The sequence below is a fragment of the Drosophila gunungcola genome, chromosome 3R, assembly GCF_025200985.1.
Source record: "Drosophila gunungcola strain Sukarami chromosome 3R, Dgunungcola_SK_2, whole genome shotgun sequence".
Classification (NCBI taxonomy): domain Eukaryota; kingdom Metazoa; phylum Arthropoda; class Insecta; order Diptera; family Drosophilidae; genus Drosophila; species Drosophila gunungcola.
The window spans coordinates 30,457,767-30,479,028 of NC_069139.1; the positions used below are offsets into that span (position 1 = coordinate 30,457,767).

The window sequence follows — 21,262 nt, forward strand, 5'->3', positions numbered from 1 at the left end:
TTTTTTTATACCCTTGCAGAGGGTATTATAATTTCAGTCAGAAGTTTGCAACGCAGTGAAGGAGACGTTTCCGACCCTATAAAGTATATATATTCTTGATCAGCATCACTAGTAGAGTCGATCTAGCCATGTCCGTCTGTCCGTCTGTCCGTCCGTCTGTCCGTCCGTTTATATGCAAACTAGTCTCTCAGTTTTAAAGCCATCTGCATGAAACTTTCCCAAAAGTTGTCTTTCTATTGCAGGTAGTATATAAGTCGGAGCGAGCCGGATCGGACGACTATAGCATATAGCTCCCATAGGAACAATCGGAAAAATAAATGAAAAAAAATGATAGCTTTTCTGTTTTTTAATTTTTTTTTTAGTTCTTCGAGATATAGTAATGGTTAAATAGTAATGGTTTAAATTTCATCAAAATCGGACGACTATAGCATATAGCTCCCATAGGAACAATCATAAAAGTAAATAAAAAAAATTATAACTTTGGTGTTTTTAAATTTTTCTATAAGTTCTTCGACATATAGTAATGGATAAATATTTCAGAATTACGGTTAAAATTTCATCAAAATAGGACGAATATATCATATAGCTCCAATAGAAATAATAAAATTATATAAAATAACTACCTAATAATGAGCTGCAAATCATCATTGCTTCAATGTTTTTAGACATATACGCAAGTAAATCATAATTTTAATGTTTTCAAAAATATTTAATTCTTGCAATAGCTGCAAGGGTATATAAACTTCGGCTTGCCGAAGTTTGCTTCCTTTCTTGTTTTTATTTCTTCGAGGTATAGTAATGGTTTTGTACTCCTATTTTTACGGCTTAAATTTTATTAAAATCAACCGACTACACCTTGGGAACAATCGATATTTACATTTTTAATTGTTTTAAAAATTCTTTTGGGCATAGTAATTTTTTAAATTTTCATAATTTTAATTTTTATTTAAATTGGAAAACGATTTTATATAGCTGCCATAGAAACGATAAAAAGTTTAGCTAAAAACCGTTATAGCTTCAATGTTTTTAAGCATACACGCATATAAATGGCAGTTAAGATGTTTTAAGGAATATTTAATTTTGGCTATAGCTGCAAGGGTATATAACCTTCGGCTTGCCGAAGCTTGCTTCCTTTATTGGTCTTATGCCTTTTGGATATAGTAATGGTTCAATAATTCAAAAAATGTTTTTTGTTTTATTTAAATCGGAAAACGATTCCATATAGATGCCTTGGGAACGATCGATTAATTGAAATGAAAATCTTCATAACTTCATATACGCATATAACTCGAAACTTAAAAACATATTTTATTATTTTTTTTTTTGTATTTATTTAATTTGGCTTGCAGAAGTTGGTTTCTTTTGTTGTTTAAAGTAGATTTAATTAATCTATTGTGTCTAGGTAGTCTTTAGCACAACCAAAAGTATATTTGTATGTTATATTATATTAAACAAGCACACAAATATGTTTTGCCAAAAATACTGCCGATCCTCGCCAAAAAAAATAAACTATATTTTAGTTTCTAGCATTTAATAATAAACTTTCAATTTTGACTTTAAAGGGTCAAAAGGTTATAGACCCAATTTTAAATGAGCTAACTTCCATGTAAGAACTATAAAACTACAATATTTCTTATAGTTATAGTTGTTCCATTCGTTGTGGTTTGATGCCCGAGAACAACGCTAACTGCATTTTGATTGATTGATTGCCCCCAAGACCGAGGAGCTGTTGACTTTATAGCTTGTTTATATCTGCGCTTGAGGCTTGAACCCAAGTGAACTCAACACAAACCAACCGCAAACACTACCGCCAAATTCTCCCGCTCCACCCTCACATTGTACGTAAACTGAACATTGGCAAAAGAGACTCGTTGCCTAACCTTAACGGTAATAGTGGTTCATAGTGGCCCAACAACCGGAGCGGTCACCTCCGAGTGGCAGTCGGGGGTCTTTAATAGTAAAAATCAAAATACCGTCACGTAAACCGATAACAAGGCTCTAGACCCGGCGTCTGTTGAGGAATCTGAGTTACTGCCAACGCAATTAAGACCGACATTTTTATGGTGTTCAAACTATAAAATTCATATAATTAAATTGCAGTTATAACTATAACAGCACCAACAAAGGCCGCACCAGCAAACCAATAGCAGCAACATCAACACCGGCAACAGCGCAACAGCGCAACACCAACATGCAACACCACCGGGTAGCGAAACTATCATAAAGCTTGGATCAAATTTCAGCTGAGAGTGAATAATTTCCTAAATGAGAGCCTAAAGTGAAAAGCGAAAATCAATGGAATAACGCCAGAAATAACCACAACGGAAAACGAAGCAAGCCAAAGCTTTTACATCCGTGCAGCTATAGCCAAAATGAATTATTTCTATTTAACGACTTAATATAGATAAAATACAAATAAATATAATCTTTGTTAAAAAAAAAAAACAACTGTGAACAAGGTAATAAAGTCGTTATATTTTGAGGCGAAGATCGAGCAGATCCAAAAAGGTATATTTTTCCTAATAACTTCTAAAGCACTGGTTCGATTTTGAAAATGTTGAACATGTAGAAGGAAAAGTTTCCGACCCTATAAAGTGCACACATTCTTAATCAATACAATCAATAGCCGAGTCGATATAGCCATTTCTAGATCTCGAAAACTTTTAAGACCAGAGAATTGTGATTTATCTTGAAGATGCTAGGTATGTATGACTACGCAGCGCGAGTTTGCTTTAAACGCCCTCAAATCGCAAAATTATTTCGTGATACAGAGTATTCAGATTTCTTATTCGGTCAATATCTATCGACTCATGCAAAACATTAAATGTTCGGCTGGTGGGGCCACCTCAGTATATTTGTTTTTGGGAGTATGTTTATTTTTAAATCGGTTAAACACTTTCGATGCACTCTTTTTTGGTTTAAGCTAATAATTAAAAGAAACGAAGAATATGTAATCATATTCTTTTTTTTTAAAGATCATCAAATAAACACATCGGTAAAATTTATTTTGTAATTAAGCCAATAAGATTAAATATTTCAATTGTTCTTATGGCAGCTATAAAATTGTAACACAAAACAGTGAAAGACCCAGAGTTACCTGCTATATCCATCTCCCTCTGTTTCTCTCGCTCACTCACTTTTTAATGCAGTGGTGCTGCAGGTGTCGAAAGTTCTCCACTCTTTTGCTCTCAGCGAGCTTTTGAAGCGTTGTTTTGATTTCATTTTTTGCTCACGGTAGCGGGTTTTATGCCGGTTATTGTTGTTGCTGTTGCCTATGACTTCGCATTTTCATTGATGGAAATCCCACGTCACGAGTGTGGGAGAGCATCGTGGAGAGAGCAAGAGATTGGGAGAGCAAAAAATGAGGATTTTTACAGATTTTACAGTCGCTGTCAGAAAAGTTGGTGTCCCAAACTTTAAAAATCATTTTTCTACATTTCTTTTGTACATAATATTAAAACTTCTCAAAATAAATATCTCCATTCCTGCGCTGTCAATTATTATAGAAAAATTAGTTTATTATAACTTATTTTTTATAATTATTATATTAATAAATATAATTATTGATTTATGAAATAAGTTTATTATGTCCTAATTTTGGAATTGCGCTCAACTCTAATTATTATTCAGTGTTTCAAAGGAATGACTTTCATATATTTCCGTAATGTTACACACTTATAGATTTACTCGTTATCAAAAAAAATAAAGAACTTTAATATAATATGATTGCATATTAAGTCCTCGGAGAAATATTTTTAAAGATCAAAAATTCAATAGTTTAGGTTCTACACTCCAGTGCAGGTAAAAAATGCAGATGAACAGAAAAAACAGTAAGAACAGTTTTAAGCAGATGTTGATCTATTCCGGTTTCTACCTCTACCTCTACCCTGTCTCTCGATCTCTTTCTCTCTCTCTGTTGATCTTTCACTCTTAAAATTTTCGAAAATAACTTTTGGTAAACAGCTGAGCGATCTTGCTCTCTTTGCACTCCCAGTACGTTACAGCAGGTGCAGCGGCAACAAGTGTCGATTTGCTTTTCCGGTCTCTTTGCGCTCTCACCTCTCTTACTGTTAAAATGTGTATCTTATGTTACTTAACAGATCAGTAGCAGAGACTTTTGAGCGGCGAGTGAAGCGAATCAAGTGTATATAGTATCCGACTTTGACTCGAAAAAAAACTTTCGTGCGAGACAGACGTGTGCGACGGAGCTGCGCTTTTATATTCAAACCCGAACCCAACTGTTGACTGCAACTTTGGCGCGACTTTTCGCGAAGTGAACGAGCTGAAAGCCAAGCGAAATTAGATGTGAAACAAGTGTGAATGGCAGGCTGAAGTAAAAAGAGAAATAAGGTGCATATGTGCAGCAAGTGTAACGATACCCAATACCCAGGCTTAAAAAAAAAATAAAAACAAAAAATCAAATACAAGTAATACCCCTTAGTGGCCAGTAGCCATGTCTACGAAACTGGAGCAGCAGCACTCGAAGCCCATTCTGAGTCCAACTCGATCCCTGGACGAAGGTTTCGAAAGTGATCCGGATCGGGTTTCCACCGATTCGGAGCATCAGACATCTGGAACCAATAGCACCAGTGCTGGCAACAACAATGCAGCCAACAGCAACAGTAACAATGCCAGCAAGCTGGCGCAGCTCAGTTCGGCGGCCACTGGGGGCGCCACTAAGACAACGGCTGGAGGCACTGCATCCAGTGCTTCTATGGCAAACTCTGGAAATGTCAGGGGCGCTCTTACTTTGGCCGCCCCCCAGCTGCAGAGGCGGGAGTTCTTCAAGGATCAGCCCAAGCTGCGGCATCAGGCGCCGCCCCCACAACAGCCACGCCTCCAGTACCAAAAACAACGACAACCCCTGGTGCCCAGTTCGGCCTCCAGCGTTCACAATCATCGGTTAACCTCGTCGATTCAGGGATCTTCGGGATCGGGAAATAATTTGGGAACTGGAACCGGAACCGGAACTGCCAACTATCGCCGCGGGCGCCGGCTCCATATTAATCCCCCTCGAAACGCCCTACGCTCCCACTCCGTGGACGCCATATCGCGACCCAATCGACATGGCTACGACCCCAGTAGCCTGATCCTGAAACACGACGGGAATGGTAATATAAGCACCAGCAACGCTGGAGGCACGGCCCGCATGTTGAACTACAAGACCACGGGCGGTGGCAGTTCAGCCGGAACCTCAACCGCCGGACAGGCTTTACTCGTCCAACCGATTTCCAGTGCCACCCTGTCTCCGCTGGTGGCTGCTGGCGTGGTCGATGTGGTCGAAGGAGGTGGCTCCTCGCCGGTGATTGCCTCCGCCACCCACAGCCTCTACACCTTCTATCCGGCAGAGGGCAATCTGCAGGTGTGGCAGACGGAGTGCGGCGACCTCACCTACAAGTCGTCCCGGAATATGCACCAATTACACAAGGCGCCCATGTGCTGGACTCAATCCATTCCGAGGCAGGCAAGAAGGTAAGTTATTCCATTTGTTGTATATAGTGCAATCATTCAATCAAAGCCTAAGAGGGTCCTTCCTGACAGAAAGCAAATGTGTATATCAGTGGTCGGCAATGCCCAATTTAAAAAAATAAATATATAGTACTAACAATTTTTTTTATACATACTTAAAAATACAAATTCTTAGAATCGCTAAACGTTGGTATAGCATTTGTAAAATTGATAAAAGATATCTATCCTCTTATAATTATCTAAAGATAATCAAATGAAACATATTTATTAAAAAAATTGTAATAATCTAAAAATTTTTAAAATGGTATATAACATGGGATTACTTTCTTAAAAAGTGATAATTAGAAAACGAACAATTTGCTATGTCCTCCTTTTAATTAGTGGCTGCTAGATATTTTTAAGTTTTCTCATTTAAAGAAGACCATTTAGGTATTTTTCCTAGTTAGTAAAGCTACTCTTAGATCTAGAGCTCAATAAATCGCTCAAAATGTAAGCTAATTAGTTAATGGCTCAGTTTTATTTTTGGCCAATAACGAAGTCTATAGCCATTTCATTTTTAGCGCTTGGCCAGAGTGAAAGTCTTTTTAACAGCATCGACAGCAGCGCCAACAAACAGGCCGAGACACAGAAAAAGAGAGAAAGAGAGAGAGAGAGAAAGAGTGAGATAGAGACACTCAGAGAAAAAATTTGGAGAGATAAAAGTAGAGGCCGGGGCAGCCACATGTGTCATTTAGTTTGGCCACGGGGCAGGTTGCAAGTTGCGCTTAAAATGCCTTCGAAAACTGCTTCACATTGATTACCCTCGGCTCCGTCCCTTAGTAGATTGTTAAATTCGACGTTACATAACTTAACATTGCCCGGGGTTCGCCCGAAATGTGTGTGACCCCAAATTAAACGCAAATTGCACACCGAAATTCAGGCACATAAAGTTTGCCAATTTCGCGGCAACATTTCCAAAAGACATTTTAAGTTTTGCCTAATTTTGGTCTGGGCTGGGTCTTTTTTGTTCACTAGGGGACTGTTACAATTTTTGTCTGCGAAATGTGTCTGAAATATTTAATAGCTCTTGAAATCGTTTTAATTTTATGACTATGCACAGATATAGAAATTGCGGGGTGAAGGGGCGTGTCATTGGTAAAAAATGGGGAAAAAAGTTACGATTTACCATCGGCTGGGAAAAACCAAAGGTAAGTAAGACTGATCGAACTTATTACCTTTCTTGAACTATAGAATTTAAATAAGGTAATCCTTAAATATTATATACAATTTATATTTGAACATGTAGTTATTAAAGGGGGGCATATAAGAGATTTGAGTAGCTAGATATCTTTATGTTTATTATTATTGAATATTACTTATGAAAGCATCTTGTTAACTCAAGCATGAGTTTGTTATATATTTTTGTATTACAAGCTTATAAGTTTAGTACCTCAATAATTTTATTATTGCTCTTTATTTAACTGAAAAGCACTCACAAAGTTCAAACTTCAATAAATTTCTAATATCAAAACTTAACTACATTAAAATATTTGTAGTATACTTATTATGCAAGACGGGAAATACTTTGAATTTAACTTTCAAATTTCGAGTAATGCATAAATGACTTTTGATGTAAAAATATCTGTTTCATTGCATAAGCACACGCAAATATGTTTATTAAAAGCCTTTTACTTTGACTAAACAACGCCCACTCTAATGCCGCAACTATCTGCCTCTGTGGGTGGTGGGGGCGCAACAGTGACGCAAAAGAATTGCAAACATTTCAATCAGCAGGAGCAGACATGCAAAGTGAATCAAAAGCGAAAGAAAAAGCAGCAGCAGTATGCAACAAGCATGTTGATAAGACTGCCACGGGGTATCCGACGGAAATGTGTACAATCAATCAAAAGACTAAGGCAACAAACTTTAGTAGTTCAACGCACTTCGAGTTGTCGTTAGTGGATGGGATTTTGTGTTTGCTTTCGTAATTTTCTCCATTACAACTGTTGTCGTTTTCAGCTTGAGGTTCGATTGATATCACACTCAAAAGCACAACTCATAGCTCTATTGCAAATCAAATTACATGATGGGCAAATGTTTTAGCTGCGACAGGGACTTTAACACCACAAGGAACAATAAAAGTAAAAGTTTTTTTTTTCGCTTTGCCAAATTTATTTATATAGTTTTTGGTAATTTTGCTTACCTCTTGGACTTTTTTACAATGTGTCATTCCTTTTGCTTTTCATGAGACATGAACTACGTGTAGGTGTTCGAGATGCGAATTTTTTATTATGTGATGTTTTTTAGCTCTTGGATGAGGTGTTGCTGGAGAGATGATTTGGTTGGCTTTGACGTGTGAAAGTTTTTTTTGGCTGATGAACATGGAGTAGCGTTGTTTGATGTCTGTGTGATAGTGCCAAACTTCCGTCTTATGCATATTATGGGAATTTGCGATTCGGAATTTACCAAATGGCCAAAGAAGAAATTTTTTATGCGTGTTGGCTACAATTTTATATTTAATTTTAATGGTGAATTCCTTTTGATTTATAGTTGTATCTAAAATAATTGTTATCCAATTATATGAATTTACTGTTTTTGTATGAACATTTTCTCCCTTTAATAATACCCATCAATAGCAAGGTCAGAAACAGTTGTTTGCCCTACTCAATACTACGATTAGTTGGCCAATCCTTAACGGCGCCATTTAAAATCCAATGAATTTGTCACTTAACAACCGATGTTTTCGCACTTGCGACGTGATTTGATAATCAAATGCCGCTAATTGCTCCTCCACATCCAATCAAGGCAGATTCAACATAATTGCTTACTATTTGTAATGCCGGAGGTGAAGGCCAAAGTTTCCTTCTGATTGCTGTTTACCAATCACTTTGCTTAGCTGAGAGATGATAATGATGTTGCTCGGCATTCGATTTGATTGCTCACCATTGAGCTCATCACCAGCGCCGAAATCATCGACAAACACGGGGTTTAATTAAAAGAAACAAGATCTTAAAAAGAACCAAAGTCAATCTTCCGTATTTGTCTTAAGTCTTTTTTGGTTGGTGATTTTTTGGTAAAATAAATACATACCTGAAATTCATCTGTCAACATTTGTTGCGCAGATTTGAGGTCTCTGTGAGCTGGGGGCCTAAAAATAGATCAAGTATTGTAGGAGGTGGCTTGAGGGGCAAATGAGACAGACAAACTGTTTTTATTTTTACATAATGCCCAGCCGGGAAGTTTTAAGTCCGTCTGCTTAATAGTTTGGTTGACATAAAGCCAAACGTTGTCTTGAGCAATGAACTTGTCATTTATGTAATAGGATAACTTAGAGGAATTCAATTTGTTTACTCAAATTTTAATGGGTTTTCAAGCCTTTTCAATGTCAAATGGTTTGGTTAATTGAATTTTTTAGAGAAACATTTTTTTTTGGCATCCACACTTGTTGTACTTTCAATTTCGAAGCTTTGACGTCTGCTTTATCGCCATTTTTGGACGACTCATCAAGACAAAAGAACTATTAAATGGAGAGCACAATTATGTGTTAGCTTCAGCTCGAGTGCTCCCTTCCTCCTGCCCCACTGTCAATGACATCAGACGCAGCTGAAACGAAAACTGAAATTAAAGCAACCGGAAATGCAGCGCAAAAAACTTCCCAAGGCACTATAGGGCTTCCCGCTCAACTTCTGTTACATTTATGCCATTTAGCGTTTGCCACTTTGGTAATTATGCGAAAATGAAAACAATACGACCAGATGAGTCACCGCCAGCGTCAGTTGTCTACACCTGCGACCGCTTTGGGTCACGGGCCAACCATGTGAACCCACATGTGAAGAGTCGGCGAGAGTAGGGTTCAGTTCAGACGTTCACCGGGGTCGGTAGCGAGCCAAATTGTAGAATGCAATAAAATTCGTGTGCTTTATGGCAGCGCCTTTTGTTTGAGTGCGAGTCATGGTAATTATACTTGGCATATGAACAAATACATTTTTCCACTGCGTGTGCGGTGTGTATGCGGTATGCAAAACTAAATAATTTAAGTTGCAATTTTTTCTATAGGTGTATCGGATTGGTCAATTGTGATGAGAATCTGACTTCCGAAACTATTCGCTTTTTCTATTTTTAAAATCCGAATCTCCCCAAACTGCTACTGGTAAATATTTGTATATTCAAGAAGAAAATAAGTTTACGATAAATATGCATCCTCTTATAGACTTTAGTCCACCCAAAAATATCACAATGATGTCTTAAAATGGACATACTGATGACCTGGTTGTAACCCCCTACATCATCATTTAATCTTATAATAAGTCATAATATGAGAATAAATAAATTTAAGAAAAAAATGCTCTCAAGATACACAAAGTTACAGTTAGCAACCAACGCAAAGTCATGAAAACCGCAAAAACCTCAATTTTAATTTAAAAAGCAAAATGCTACTTAAGCTAGGCGAACAATTTTGATGAACCGCTTAGATGCTGGCACAATAGGAAAGCCTCAACGCAGAGATGCGGCCAAAAACCAGAGAACTTGGCAAATAAGTACAATTTGAACACCTTTACTCCACATTCCTTTAGGACAGTTCCGTTAGCCTTCAACAATGGGACGGCTCGGGCATCAATTGTTATTATTATTAATTAAAAAAATATTTCGCTTCCAAGCCATCGCCAAATCCCAGGCCAAACCGTGCCAGAACCAAGCCCAACTTAAGTTTAAACATCGCCTGACTGTAGTTATCGGAACAAAGGCATCAAACCACTGCAAGTTGCAGCCCGGTGGAGTAATTTGGTCCAGAGTTTTGATTGGAACTCTTCGTGGCCGTGACATGCGAGCTCGGCCGCTTCGTGTCAGCAAATTAGAGAAATATTTTGTTTGCTCAGTAATTGGCTGTTGATCCAGAGATCCCCCGGAACTTTTCGAATGGAAACCAGATTTAAAGCTTTACAAATTGCCTAGAAGCTCGTGGAGCACACTCCCAAAACCATTCGTATGTGAAATCAATAAACGTCTAATAAATAATGACCGTCCATTCCGGTTTCATGCTTTCGGCGTTTGTATTAGCGAATCTCAAAAGGAATTTGCATTTTCGAATTTTAAAATCAGCATGACAAAGAGCTGATAAAAAATGGCTGTAAATACATATTTAGAATATTATAATGTGCGATTCTTGTGCACCCAACACTTTTGTTTTTAGTAAGAAAAAACAAATCGTTTGTATAAGGTCTTGGAAACCGAGAAATAGTGCAACCTTTTGTTAAGCAATGTCTCATAAAAATTATAAAACTACCCAACCAAATTTGATTTTGCTATCAATAAATAAAGTTGCAGTCGTGTTTTGCTTCTTATTAAATATATTCTTGTTAACATAAATTTACTTGTAAAAGTTTTTTCCTAATCCTTGCGTTATTTTTGTTTTATTGTTGACCCAGAAAAAATCTAACAAATATTTTTTTAGATTTAACTAAAGACTACCGAGGGCTAAACAAATTTTTGTTTGGTCAAAAATTTAAATTTAAGTAAAAAGTAAGTTAGAAAAGTATTATTAGGCATACAGCATTTTTGGAGGTCACTAAAAAGGACATTTTTAAAAAACTCTCATAAAATTTCCTTTTTAAAAAAAAAAAGCTGTTCTGAGAGCACCAACGAAGGCCGCCTCAACTTAGGTAAACAGCCTATAAAATATTAACATAAGTTTAAAATAGGTAACGATTTAGGCTAAGCTGTTTAAGTTAAAACGTATAAATGAAATATATTTCTTCGTATATTTAAAAAAAAAACGAATTTATATTTATTTCTTAAATAATTATCCGATAAAAAAGGCGGTTGCGAATTTTTCGGACTTTGATTGATTTCGATCCTGCTGGCGATGCTTAAGAATTTGCTCTTTATAGGGTCAAAAATGTCTGCTTCTCTGCGTTAATCTGACCGAAATTATGATTCCGTCTGCAAGGTTATAATAGTTGCAGACAATATTTCTTTTCACTCAAGAAAGTAAATAATCAAAGATAAAAAAAGCTAAATAAAATTAAATGAATTAAAATAACAAAAAATAATAATAAAGTTGGGAGGAAACTTTCCTCAAGATCTTGACACTATTTTAATGCAGCTCGGGGAAAAAATGAAAGATGGGAAATTTTGTCTAACAGCTATTGTATGTAAACGGAAATACTAAAACAGAACATGGAATTTAATTTGAAAGTATAAGCAAGTTCCATGACTTGGTGACTGGTCGTTCCCCTATTAGATGAATGCTTTGATCTGCCTAATTGTTTACCAACACTCATAACTTTAATTTGTTTTGTTCTTCGCTGTTTTTTCACACGCATGCGCTTCTTTAGAAGTTTTATGCCTAAAATTAATTTAAACTATTCTAATTCCATTTCTTGGGCCCGGTCTAACTTGCTATTTGATGGATTAATTTTTGGGTGTTCTGGCCAGTAAATGGCAAGAAGTTGTTTACCCGTCCCGGTTGTTGTTATGCAAATGAGCCAAATTAGTCAGTTAACTTTCGAGTGGGTGTAATGCTTAGAGAGCAGTTTACGTTCTGTTTTCGTTACTCTTGAGTTGGAGGTGTTTTGCGTAATTGACTTGGCATTTTAAATTGGACATACATTTCGGGAAAATATGGTATAAGAGGTAGAACAGAATTTTAAAAATTTAATTTACTTGCTTTAAAAGACAAAATAATTATATTTTTTCTAATGAATAAAACAGCTTTAATTAAGACAGAAAAATCACCAATACAAACAATTATATAAAATAAATATATATATATTTATTTGGGGACCTTCAAGGAGTACCCAAAAAACTCATCAGCTTTTCTACTATATTAAGTACTCTGTGTCAATGTCCCGCTTCCACCAAAGCCTTGTTCAGAGTCGCAGTCAGCGATAAGACAATTCCAGCAGTAACCCATTTGCCTTATTTTTCGTAGATGCTGTTGTTGCTGCTGGTTAAGTTGGTGCTAGTGATGTTGCATACACCCTCACAGAAATGCACTGACAACAGCGGCGGCATATTTTCAACACCTGCCTTGCCTCGACTTTGCCCGTCAACCTTTGTGCCACTTTGCCAGTTCCCAAAACTCACTTTTGTGTCATTGCAGCAGTTGCTGCTGCTGGTGTGGTCCCTCGGGGAGATAAGCGCAAAAACTATTTGCCAGAAAATGTGGTCGTTGTCTCAGCTGCAGGGGAACTGAACTCGGGGATTTGAACGGAGTCGGTGGGGAATTTTGTCTGCATGCATTAGAGCAAGTTGTAGGCAGTCAACAAATTAACTTGGCGAAGGAGAAGCCGCCAGGCAGCCAAAGGTAGACGCATTGCTGGCTTTTCAGTTCCCCATGCCCCGAGCCACCTTCTTGCCACCCCTTGATGTGACTGCAAATATGCGAACTGCGCATCTTATTAAGAAAGAAAGTACTCTCTGTCAGGCAGCTGTTGCTTGTTGGGTCGTTGTTGTTGCCGTTGACTGTTTTCTACTATACATACTGCTTACTAACTTATGTATATATATTTAACTCTACACTTTTGAGGGAGTTGTTTGGCTGGCAAGCGGAAGATGTATTAATAGTTATACAAATACTAGTTAGTTGTTGTTTCTTAAATTCACTAAATATAAATCATTTCTCTTAATTCATATAAAAATATACGAAAGTAATTTTCAATTGATGTTTAATCTAACCGCTTTAGAGCTTATTAATTAATTTAATAATATACAATTAGTCTTCCATTATGAAATGATTCTACTATACTGGCTTTCAAATTTAAATCTACCAAATCAAACCTTGGTTTTACTCCCTGATTCAGAAAATGACACTCACAATGACACTTTTTTGTATGGTACCATTTTTTTAACTTTAAACTTCTTCAACTTTTCTATTCATGTTTTCTTATATAAATTTAGAGCACGACAAAATTTTAAATTAATTCTTATTCAGTACATGCTTAAAACCCGGAAGCTATAGAGCTATAAAGCTCAACAATCCGCCGATAAACGGATTTTATACTGATTTTTATGTCTGCGAAAGTGGACTGTCTCTTTTGACATCTGCATTGGCACTGAACTTATGCTTAAAACTTCTGAATTCTTGGACTTTCAAACACACATATTTATACGTAAAAATATTTAGTTTTTTTTTTTTTTTTTGTATAAATCAAGCACCTAAATAAAATGTCAATATGAAGAAGTGTATTCAAAAATCTTATTTTTTGATTTTCCTGACTTTTCTATTATCATACGTACAATACATTTTTTCGTTCACTTTGGATTTTTCAAGTGCCGTGCGAACTTCAACTTGATGTCTCGATGTTGTCGGGTCACATAAGACGACTTCCCTCGACTAAAATTCCCCTCAGCTTCCCACCCCTTTTTGAAGTCAGGGGGATGGCAATACATTACAAATACCTAGCCTAAAGCCGACCTGCTTGGACTTGTTTACTGGGGTTCCATTCGGAGTTTTTCTGTCATAATTTCAAATGCATTTAAATTGGCCAAAAAACGCAAAGAAACCACAAAGTTGCCCAACAAGATTTATTTGCACTTGTTCGCTAGTTGACTGAATTGCTGCTAACGCAATTAAATACAAATATTTCTCCTTTCGTTGTATTTAATTTGTGACAGAGTGTAAATTTTTGTTTGCCAGGTAAAATTTTCGCTTTGCTTATTTCTTAAATTAAATTAATGGCAAGTAATTGTAGAGTTATGTTAACCACGTGAATGGAATTACAAAAAAAATATAAGTTATTTAAGTGAAACTTTAAATTAGGCATATTAATGCGGAAAATATTTTGATGGTTTTAATGAAATTGAACTCGATGTTTTTTTTAGTTGTTTGTAAGGCAATTTTTTTGTCTAAACAAATGAAAATCTTTAGTTTTAAAACTAAACTTTTAAGTTGGCAAGCTTTTTTTTCATTTTTTAATATATATTATAGATTTTAATTTTAATGCTCCTTAATCTTCAATACCTAAAAAATATCAAGCATGCACACAATCTTACACACTTTGTTTTTTTTTTAATATATTTCGACAGAGCATCTGCAAGTGAGGTATCATTCGGTTTTTATACCCTTGCAGAGGGTATTATAATTTCAGTCAGAAGTTTGCAACGCAGTGAAGGAGACATCTCCGACCCTATTAAGTATATATATTCTTGATCAGCATCACTAGGAGAGTCGATCTAGCCATGTCCGTCTGACCGTCCGTCTGTCCGTCCGTCTGTCCGTCCGTTTCTACGCAAACTAGTCTCTCAGTTTTAAAGCTATCTGCATAAAACTTTCCCAAAAGTTGTCTTTCTATTGCAGGTAGTATATAAGTCGGATCGAGCCGGATCGGACGACTATAGCATATAGCTCCCATAGGAACAATCGGAAAAATAAATAAAAAAAAATTATAACTTTGGTGTTTTTTAATTTTTTTTTAGTTTTTCGAGATATAGTAATGGTTAAATATTTCAGAATTACGGTTTATATTTCATCAAAATAGCATATAGCTCCCATAGGAACAATCGTATAGCTGCCTTAGGAACTATCAAATAATTAAGCTCCAAATCATCATAGCTTTAATGCTTTTAAACATACACGCAAGTAAATCATAATTTTAACGTTTTCAAGAGTATTTAGTTTTTGAAATAGCTGCAAGGGTATATAAACTTCGGTTTGCTTCCTTTCTTGTTTTAAATAAAAATGCAACTAGTCTAAAAAGCCGGACCCAACATATCGCATATTTTTTATTTGCACTTTTACACTTGCACCTCTTATTTTCCTAAAGCAATAAAACTTGATTGGGTCTTGGTATGTACACTTCTTAGTGAAACATTACTTTTTGATCGGTATATCACTCGTTCCGATCGGTCCACTATACACTCACAAAACTAACTTCGTTGATTTTTGAAAAAATTCTTAAACATGACCTTGTGTGTATTAAGAAAAATTACCTTGTTTGTGCGCTTCGTCACTAAATGTACTGCCGTCCACAGTTATATATGTACTTCTTCATAAGGTTTTTGTAACACGATGGAAGTCAGAGTGGCTTAGCAAGCACTAGCCACACTTTATTCCAGGCCCTTAAACAAGAGGATCGGGTTGAAGAAACTAGTATAAAAGTTATCTTTGCTGTCCACGAGCCAAGCTTGTTGTTAACGATGGCCGGGTGATGGTGTAGTTTGGTCTGGTCTCCTAATTAAGTCACACAAAATGTATGCTCGTTTGCAGTATTTTTTGTTCTTCGGATATTCCGTACTTCTAATTGAGCTGAAAGTCAAAATGATTATGTAAACAAGGAGTAACCGACCTGAATGCGTAACAAGAGGGCTCATTCGTTGGCTTCCTTTCGATATAAAAAGACGGAAACTGCTCAGATGCAAAGCCAAATTAAAGTGGGAGGAAATGGGAAATAAAAGCGGGCCCAAAAATATTTTTTGAATCACGTTTTCAGGTTCACTTGCTAGGTACCCAATTGAAAACGAAAGTGCAAATAGCTAGCTGAGATATAAAATAGTACAAGTGGGAGAAAATCGAATGCCAACAACAAAAAAAAACATTATCTTTGACTCTTTCTCTTTCGTTTGCTTTGGCTCAAACACACTTTTGATTTCCGCATCGTCGCACCGTCCGCTTTTCATTCCGTTGTCCTACCCGTTTTCCATGTTCATTGGAGCGCCCCTTAGGTGTAAGAAGATTTTTCGAATGGAAATGCCCAGACGGATTTTGTGCCAGAGTGTTGACCACGTTCAATTTACAATGAAAGTGCCGAAAACGAAACCGAAATTGAAACTAAAACGATTTTCCTATTTAATTTAACAGACTAATTTATTTTACAGCAGCTTTAGCAAACATAATGTGTGAACATCTTGCTGATATGGTTATTAATACTAACAGACTGGATATTTTGCTAAAAAAAATGTTTTTATCGAATACAAATTAACATTTATTTAATAAAAGCATTTTGTTCCCTATTAATTGCATCATTTTTTATAAAACGCTTAATCTCATTTTCCACTTTCATTTGATGTAATGCGAGAAGAAAATGCCTGATAATATCTGTCCGATACTGTCTCCTTCACTGGCGATCTTGGCAATCGCCACGGCTATAACGATAATTTCTTGATGGAGAAAAATCGCAACTCTGCTAATTTGCTGTAAATAAACGACGCGCAAATAATATACAATTAATTGCCATTTCAGCTCGGACTTGAAGTTGCAGCTCGAAGTCAAGCTGGCGGTCGGATTCAGCTGAGGTGGTCGGCAGAGCCAATACATTGCTCTGAAATCCCGTGATCGGCCAGCTTTTGTGCGCTCCCCGCTGTCTTTAGCTGGCAGATCGAACCCTTCAGAGGGTCGATGGGCAACGCCCACACGCAACGATTCTCCGAGGGCAATTTGGAGTTTGGGGCGCTCTGATTGGCAAATTATGAAGTGCCAAGAAAGCCATTTAAACGATTTAATGGCACCCTGCGTTTCCACCGCGTTTTCCAATGACCGTAAATAAACAGAACGTATAAGAACAGAGAGCAGAGCAGAAGTAGAAGTATCAGTCCCCCTTTATGGCCCCTGGCCTGCGGTGAGGATGCCCTCCTGGTGGTCACTTGGATTTATTCCACAAAGGCCTTCGACTGGAGATTTTTCTTGGGAAATGAGTTGGCTGGGCCAAACCAGGACGGGTGAATTGAAATCATTGGCTTGAAAAGACAGAGTAGCATTCCGAGAAGATGATACAGACCACCAGCTGGAGTGTGACCTGAAGATTCCGTGCAAGCGTTTATTCATGGAGCAACTGCCACCCATACATAATATACTTCAATTAAAAACTATGTCGAACATTTTTAGTTTTGGACTACAAAAATACTAATACTTGGACTAAAATATACCAATATTTGTTAGTGATAAACAAGTTGTATGTTACTAGCTTTTGAACCATCTAATTTTAATGTTTTCAAGAATTTATAGTTTTTGCAATAGCTGCAAGGGTATATGAACTTTGGCTTGCCGAAGCTTGCTTCCTTTCTTGTTTTAAATGATTTTAAATAACCGTCTTATTTTCATTAACTTTCCCTTGTTTGAGAAATCAGACCCATACCCTATTAGAACGTATATTTTTAATAGATTTCAGACACAATTGAAATCCAATTACAGCCCGCAAACAAATTTCACCCGACAACTGCATTTTTTATGCTTCGAGATGCAATATGCCGGGCCTAGGCATCAGACAAAGGCAAGTTAAAAGTAATGCTAAATTTTTGCCCTCGGTTCATCCATAGTAATGCAGATTTGCAACAATGTCGGCTTGTAGCGGAAGTTGTAGAAGTATCTTGTAGTTTTTGCGATCTAAGTGTGTGTAGTGAGATGAACTTGAAGCTCGGCTGAGATTGTGACTCGTGGCTAAGACGCCATCATTTGATTAATTTTTCTCTTTGTTGGAAAGTTTTCTTTATTTCATTTGTTTTGTTTGGGATATTTCTTTTTTCATCTCTCTGCTGCAAAGTGAAATCTACGGCTGGGTTGTGTTTCTCCAATTCATATTCCAGTACCTATGTCTTCCAAACCAAGAAATTCAATTTTCCACAGCGCTTGGATCTGCTAGGGTCTTCAAATTCAGCTGCACTCCGCTTCAGACCGCATGGCAAATCAATTGTGTCTCCTAATAATAATCACAATAATTTGTTATTTCTTTTGTGTTTCAATTTCGGTTTGCCTCTCAGTCTTATTTTGGGGTACCTATCTTTAGCTCTGAAGATTGTCAAGTGCGGCACGTACTATCAGATACTCTTGGCTTTCTTTTCATTTCCATTTTCCTCAATGCTCTGGATTTTAGCTCTGTGCGCGACCAAGACGTTAATTACGTAAGCACATAGTTACTGAAAGCCCAACAGATACAAGATGCTCGCTGCCAGATACATTTATACCCAACTTATTTAGCACCCAATCCGTCTTAATTAAATTAACACCAATTTTCGACCCGACTTTTCACTCTTACCTCGAAAAGTTGCTGTTTCTTTATGAGAGGATGACGCACGATGTTTGGCTGTGGATCAAGTGCCATACAAGTGCTAAAAAATCGCAAAAAAAATTACCCAAATAAATGTATGAAATAAAATCTTATTTGAATTACGTATTGCTTTAAAGGATTGATAAATTTGGATGAAATTTACATAAATTCGCGCCTGCTATTAATTTGTACATTTTATGAATACAACGCATATCTCGGCGTGTTAAGTGGGTCTTGAAAAAATCGCTGCGTCTTGGTCATGTCAACCAAATTCTTCATTAGTAAAGATGCCTTTATCGGGTTGACCTCTATCAAGAAAAATTGTTTAAAATAACCAAACGGCGTCGACTTCAACTTTTTTACACCATTTCGAATATTTTAAAAATATTTGTAATCAAAATTATTTGAAGTCCGAGGCAGACCCGATAAAGAGTAGTATAAACAAGATATATACCAAATTTTAAAGCAGTCGGTTCAGAAGAACTTGAAATATCATGTCAATCACCTCAGAGAAGTAGTTTGAGGAAAACGCGTTTAAAGTTTAGAAAACATTTATAATGGCTCGGACCCCACGTCACAAAATCGGCTGCATCTCCTAAAATAATTCGAATTTTGAAAAACCTTTTAAACATCATATTTCTAAAAGTCTAAACATTAAAAATATGGAAAAAAAAAATGTTTAAATTAATAAACCAGATTACCCTTTAAAGAGAGTAAATATAATAATAAACTACATACAAACTTATATTGATTAAATCCTCCAGAGATCAAACCTTGCTTTTCCGGTGCAGATTGACTCCCTGATTCAAAAAATGATTCAAAATTTTTGTTTTTAAAATGTAAACTACGTTTTCACTTGTTTTTATGCCAATTTTATTTTTATCTCCAAATAAACGACTCGAGCAAGTTACGAATCGGCAACAAATGGAGTATAAATATAAAAGTCTAATGCTGACGAGAATTTAGTTTAGTGAACGTTTCTATATTGCAGCTTAGAATAATCTGTATAGAACCGCACGGTTTATATGACCGCTTAAGGACTCAATCAAGCGTGGGTCTAAAATGGTCAATAAACACTCAAGACACCCTTTTTTTGGCTGCAAACATCAGGCCAAAATACCCTCCGCAAGATATTCTATTAACATAGTGGTCTGGCTTTTATAGTCTTTTAATAAACCTTTAAAAATGTATAAAGTTTATTATATTTTTTTCCATGTAAGATATCTTAATAAATGTTTTTTTTTATAAAATAAACGATTATTAATATCCCGATTAAGTAATGGTTGTGGCAACGAAGAGGCAGTTTGGTAGATTAAAGTTATACCAATGTTATGAAAATAAAGCCAAGCTCCAAAAAAAGAATATTGAACAATCAAAGGGTCATCAACTAAGTTCACCAAACAAGGCGTAATAAAGCTGTTATCAAAGGTTTGCTGCAGTTACTAATTTATTTATATCGCTTTGCATATGTTACAGGTTTCATAAGCTAACTCACCCATTTATCCATCATTATAGCTTGCGTGAGCATTAAGCAAGTATGCTGTTTGACGATAGCCCCAGTTCAACTAACCATTTAACAATCTTGCACAAATCTCCAACTCGTCAAAACCCAACTTCGGTGGGTTGTATACTTGCCCACCCAGGTTGCTCCACATGAGAGGGCGCAACTCGAATGAACGCAGACTGATTACACCAGATTTTCATTTGTGGCACAGCAGCAACGGCAGCGGGAAATGGTTACATGAAAAACAGCGGGCCAAAAATCAGCAAGCCGAAGTCCAGCAAACGAATTCGAAGCTCGTGAAACTTCAATTACGAAAACAATTTGCTACTCATTAAGCTGCTAAAATGTTTATCAATATGTTTGCTGCCGCTTTTGCTATTGGCGTAGTTATACAATTGGCACACAAGAAACGAGCTAAGTGGATATTTTTTAAATTTGACACTACCTTAGAAGTCGAGATAGAGGAAAAGGGCATATTTTATTCGTTGAATATGTAAAAACAAGCGTCTCCGACCCTGTAAAATATATACATATATTCTTTTCAGGATCAATAATATGTGCATCTGTCTGTCCTTCCATATGAACGTCACAAATTATACAAGCCAAAGATTTGGGTCTTAACATGTAGTTTTAATTATGCCTACGCAGCGCGAGTTTATTTCGAATTGAGACCACGCCCACTCTAACGCGAGCCATTATTTTTAGAAGCTACTAGCATAAATGTACGTTTAAGGATTTTTAAAAATTTGAGGTGCTGTTTGCTCTCAGCTTTCTGGGGATTGTTTATTCTGAAAATTGATAAGCTGAGTGTATCTAATAGTAGAAGCACTCGACTAAAGGGTTTCTTCTTGTTAGTTTTCCCGTAGAAGAAGCTATTCGGATATCCTTAAACTGTGAACGTTGCTCTTCCTTCCTTAAGTAACGTGTTGCGGTTAAGGGCACTTGAAGAACATGTTTACGATCATCATGATCATCACTCTGGCGATGATGATGATAGTGGAAAGGCTTTACTGTGTGTTGCATAACAGGGTAAAAGTTTCAGTGCCCCTCACCAGGAAACCAATCTTTCCATTTGCCCCTCACAAAATTCAACTTTTCCTGGCCCATTGCATCCAACAAACTAACCCACGAGACTTCATATTGTGTTTCTCACGCACTTTAACACCATTTAGTTGATAAAAATCGCCGAGACGATTCGCCCCTCTTTTTGTGTACCGCCTATCGCCATCGCACTCCGCGTGCAATGCCACTTGCCACTTGCCACTGCCTCAATGCCTTAACTGCACGCCGAAGATTCCGTTTGGCTTTCCCAAAAAAATGAGAAAAGGCC

The 21,262-nt window shown here is 36.7% G+C and overlaps 1 protein-coding gene across 1 annotated transcript in view; it reads left to right on the forward strand.

The window, feature by feature from the left end:
* Nucleotides 1–4,146: 4,146 nt before the first annotated feature.
* The window catches only part of LOC128263827 (uncharacterized), a 70,273-nt gene continuing 53,157 nt past the window's right edge, over nucleotides 4,147–21,262 (forward strand). Inside the window, exon 1 of the mRNA XM_052999294.1 lies at nucleotides 4,147–5,472. Coding sequence (XP_052855254.1) covers nucleotides 4,454–5,472 — 1,019 coding nt within the window. The 5' untranslated portion in view covers nucleotides 4,147–4,453. The remainder of the gene's footprint in view (nucleotides 5,473–21,262) is intronic.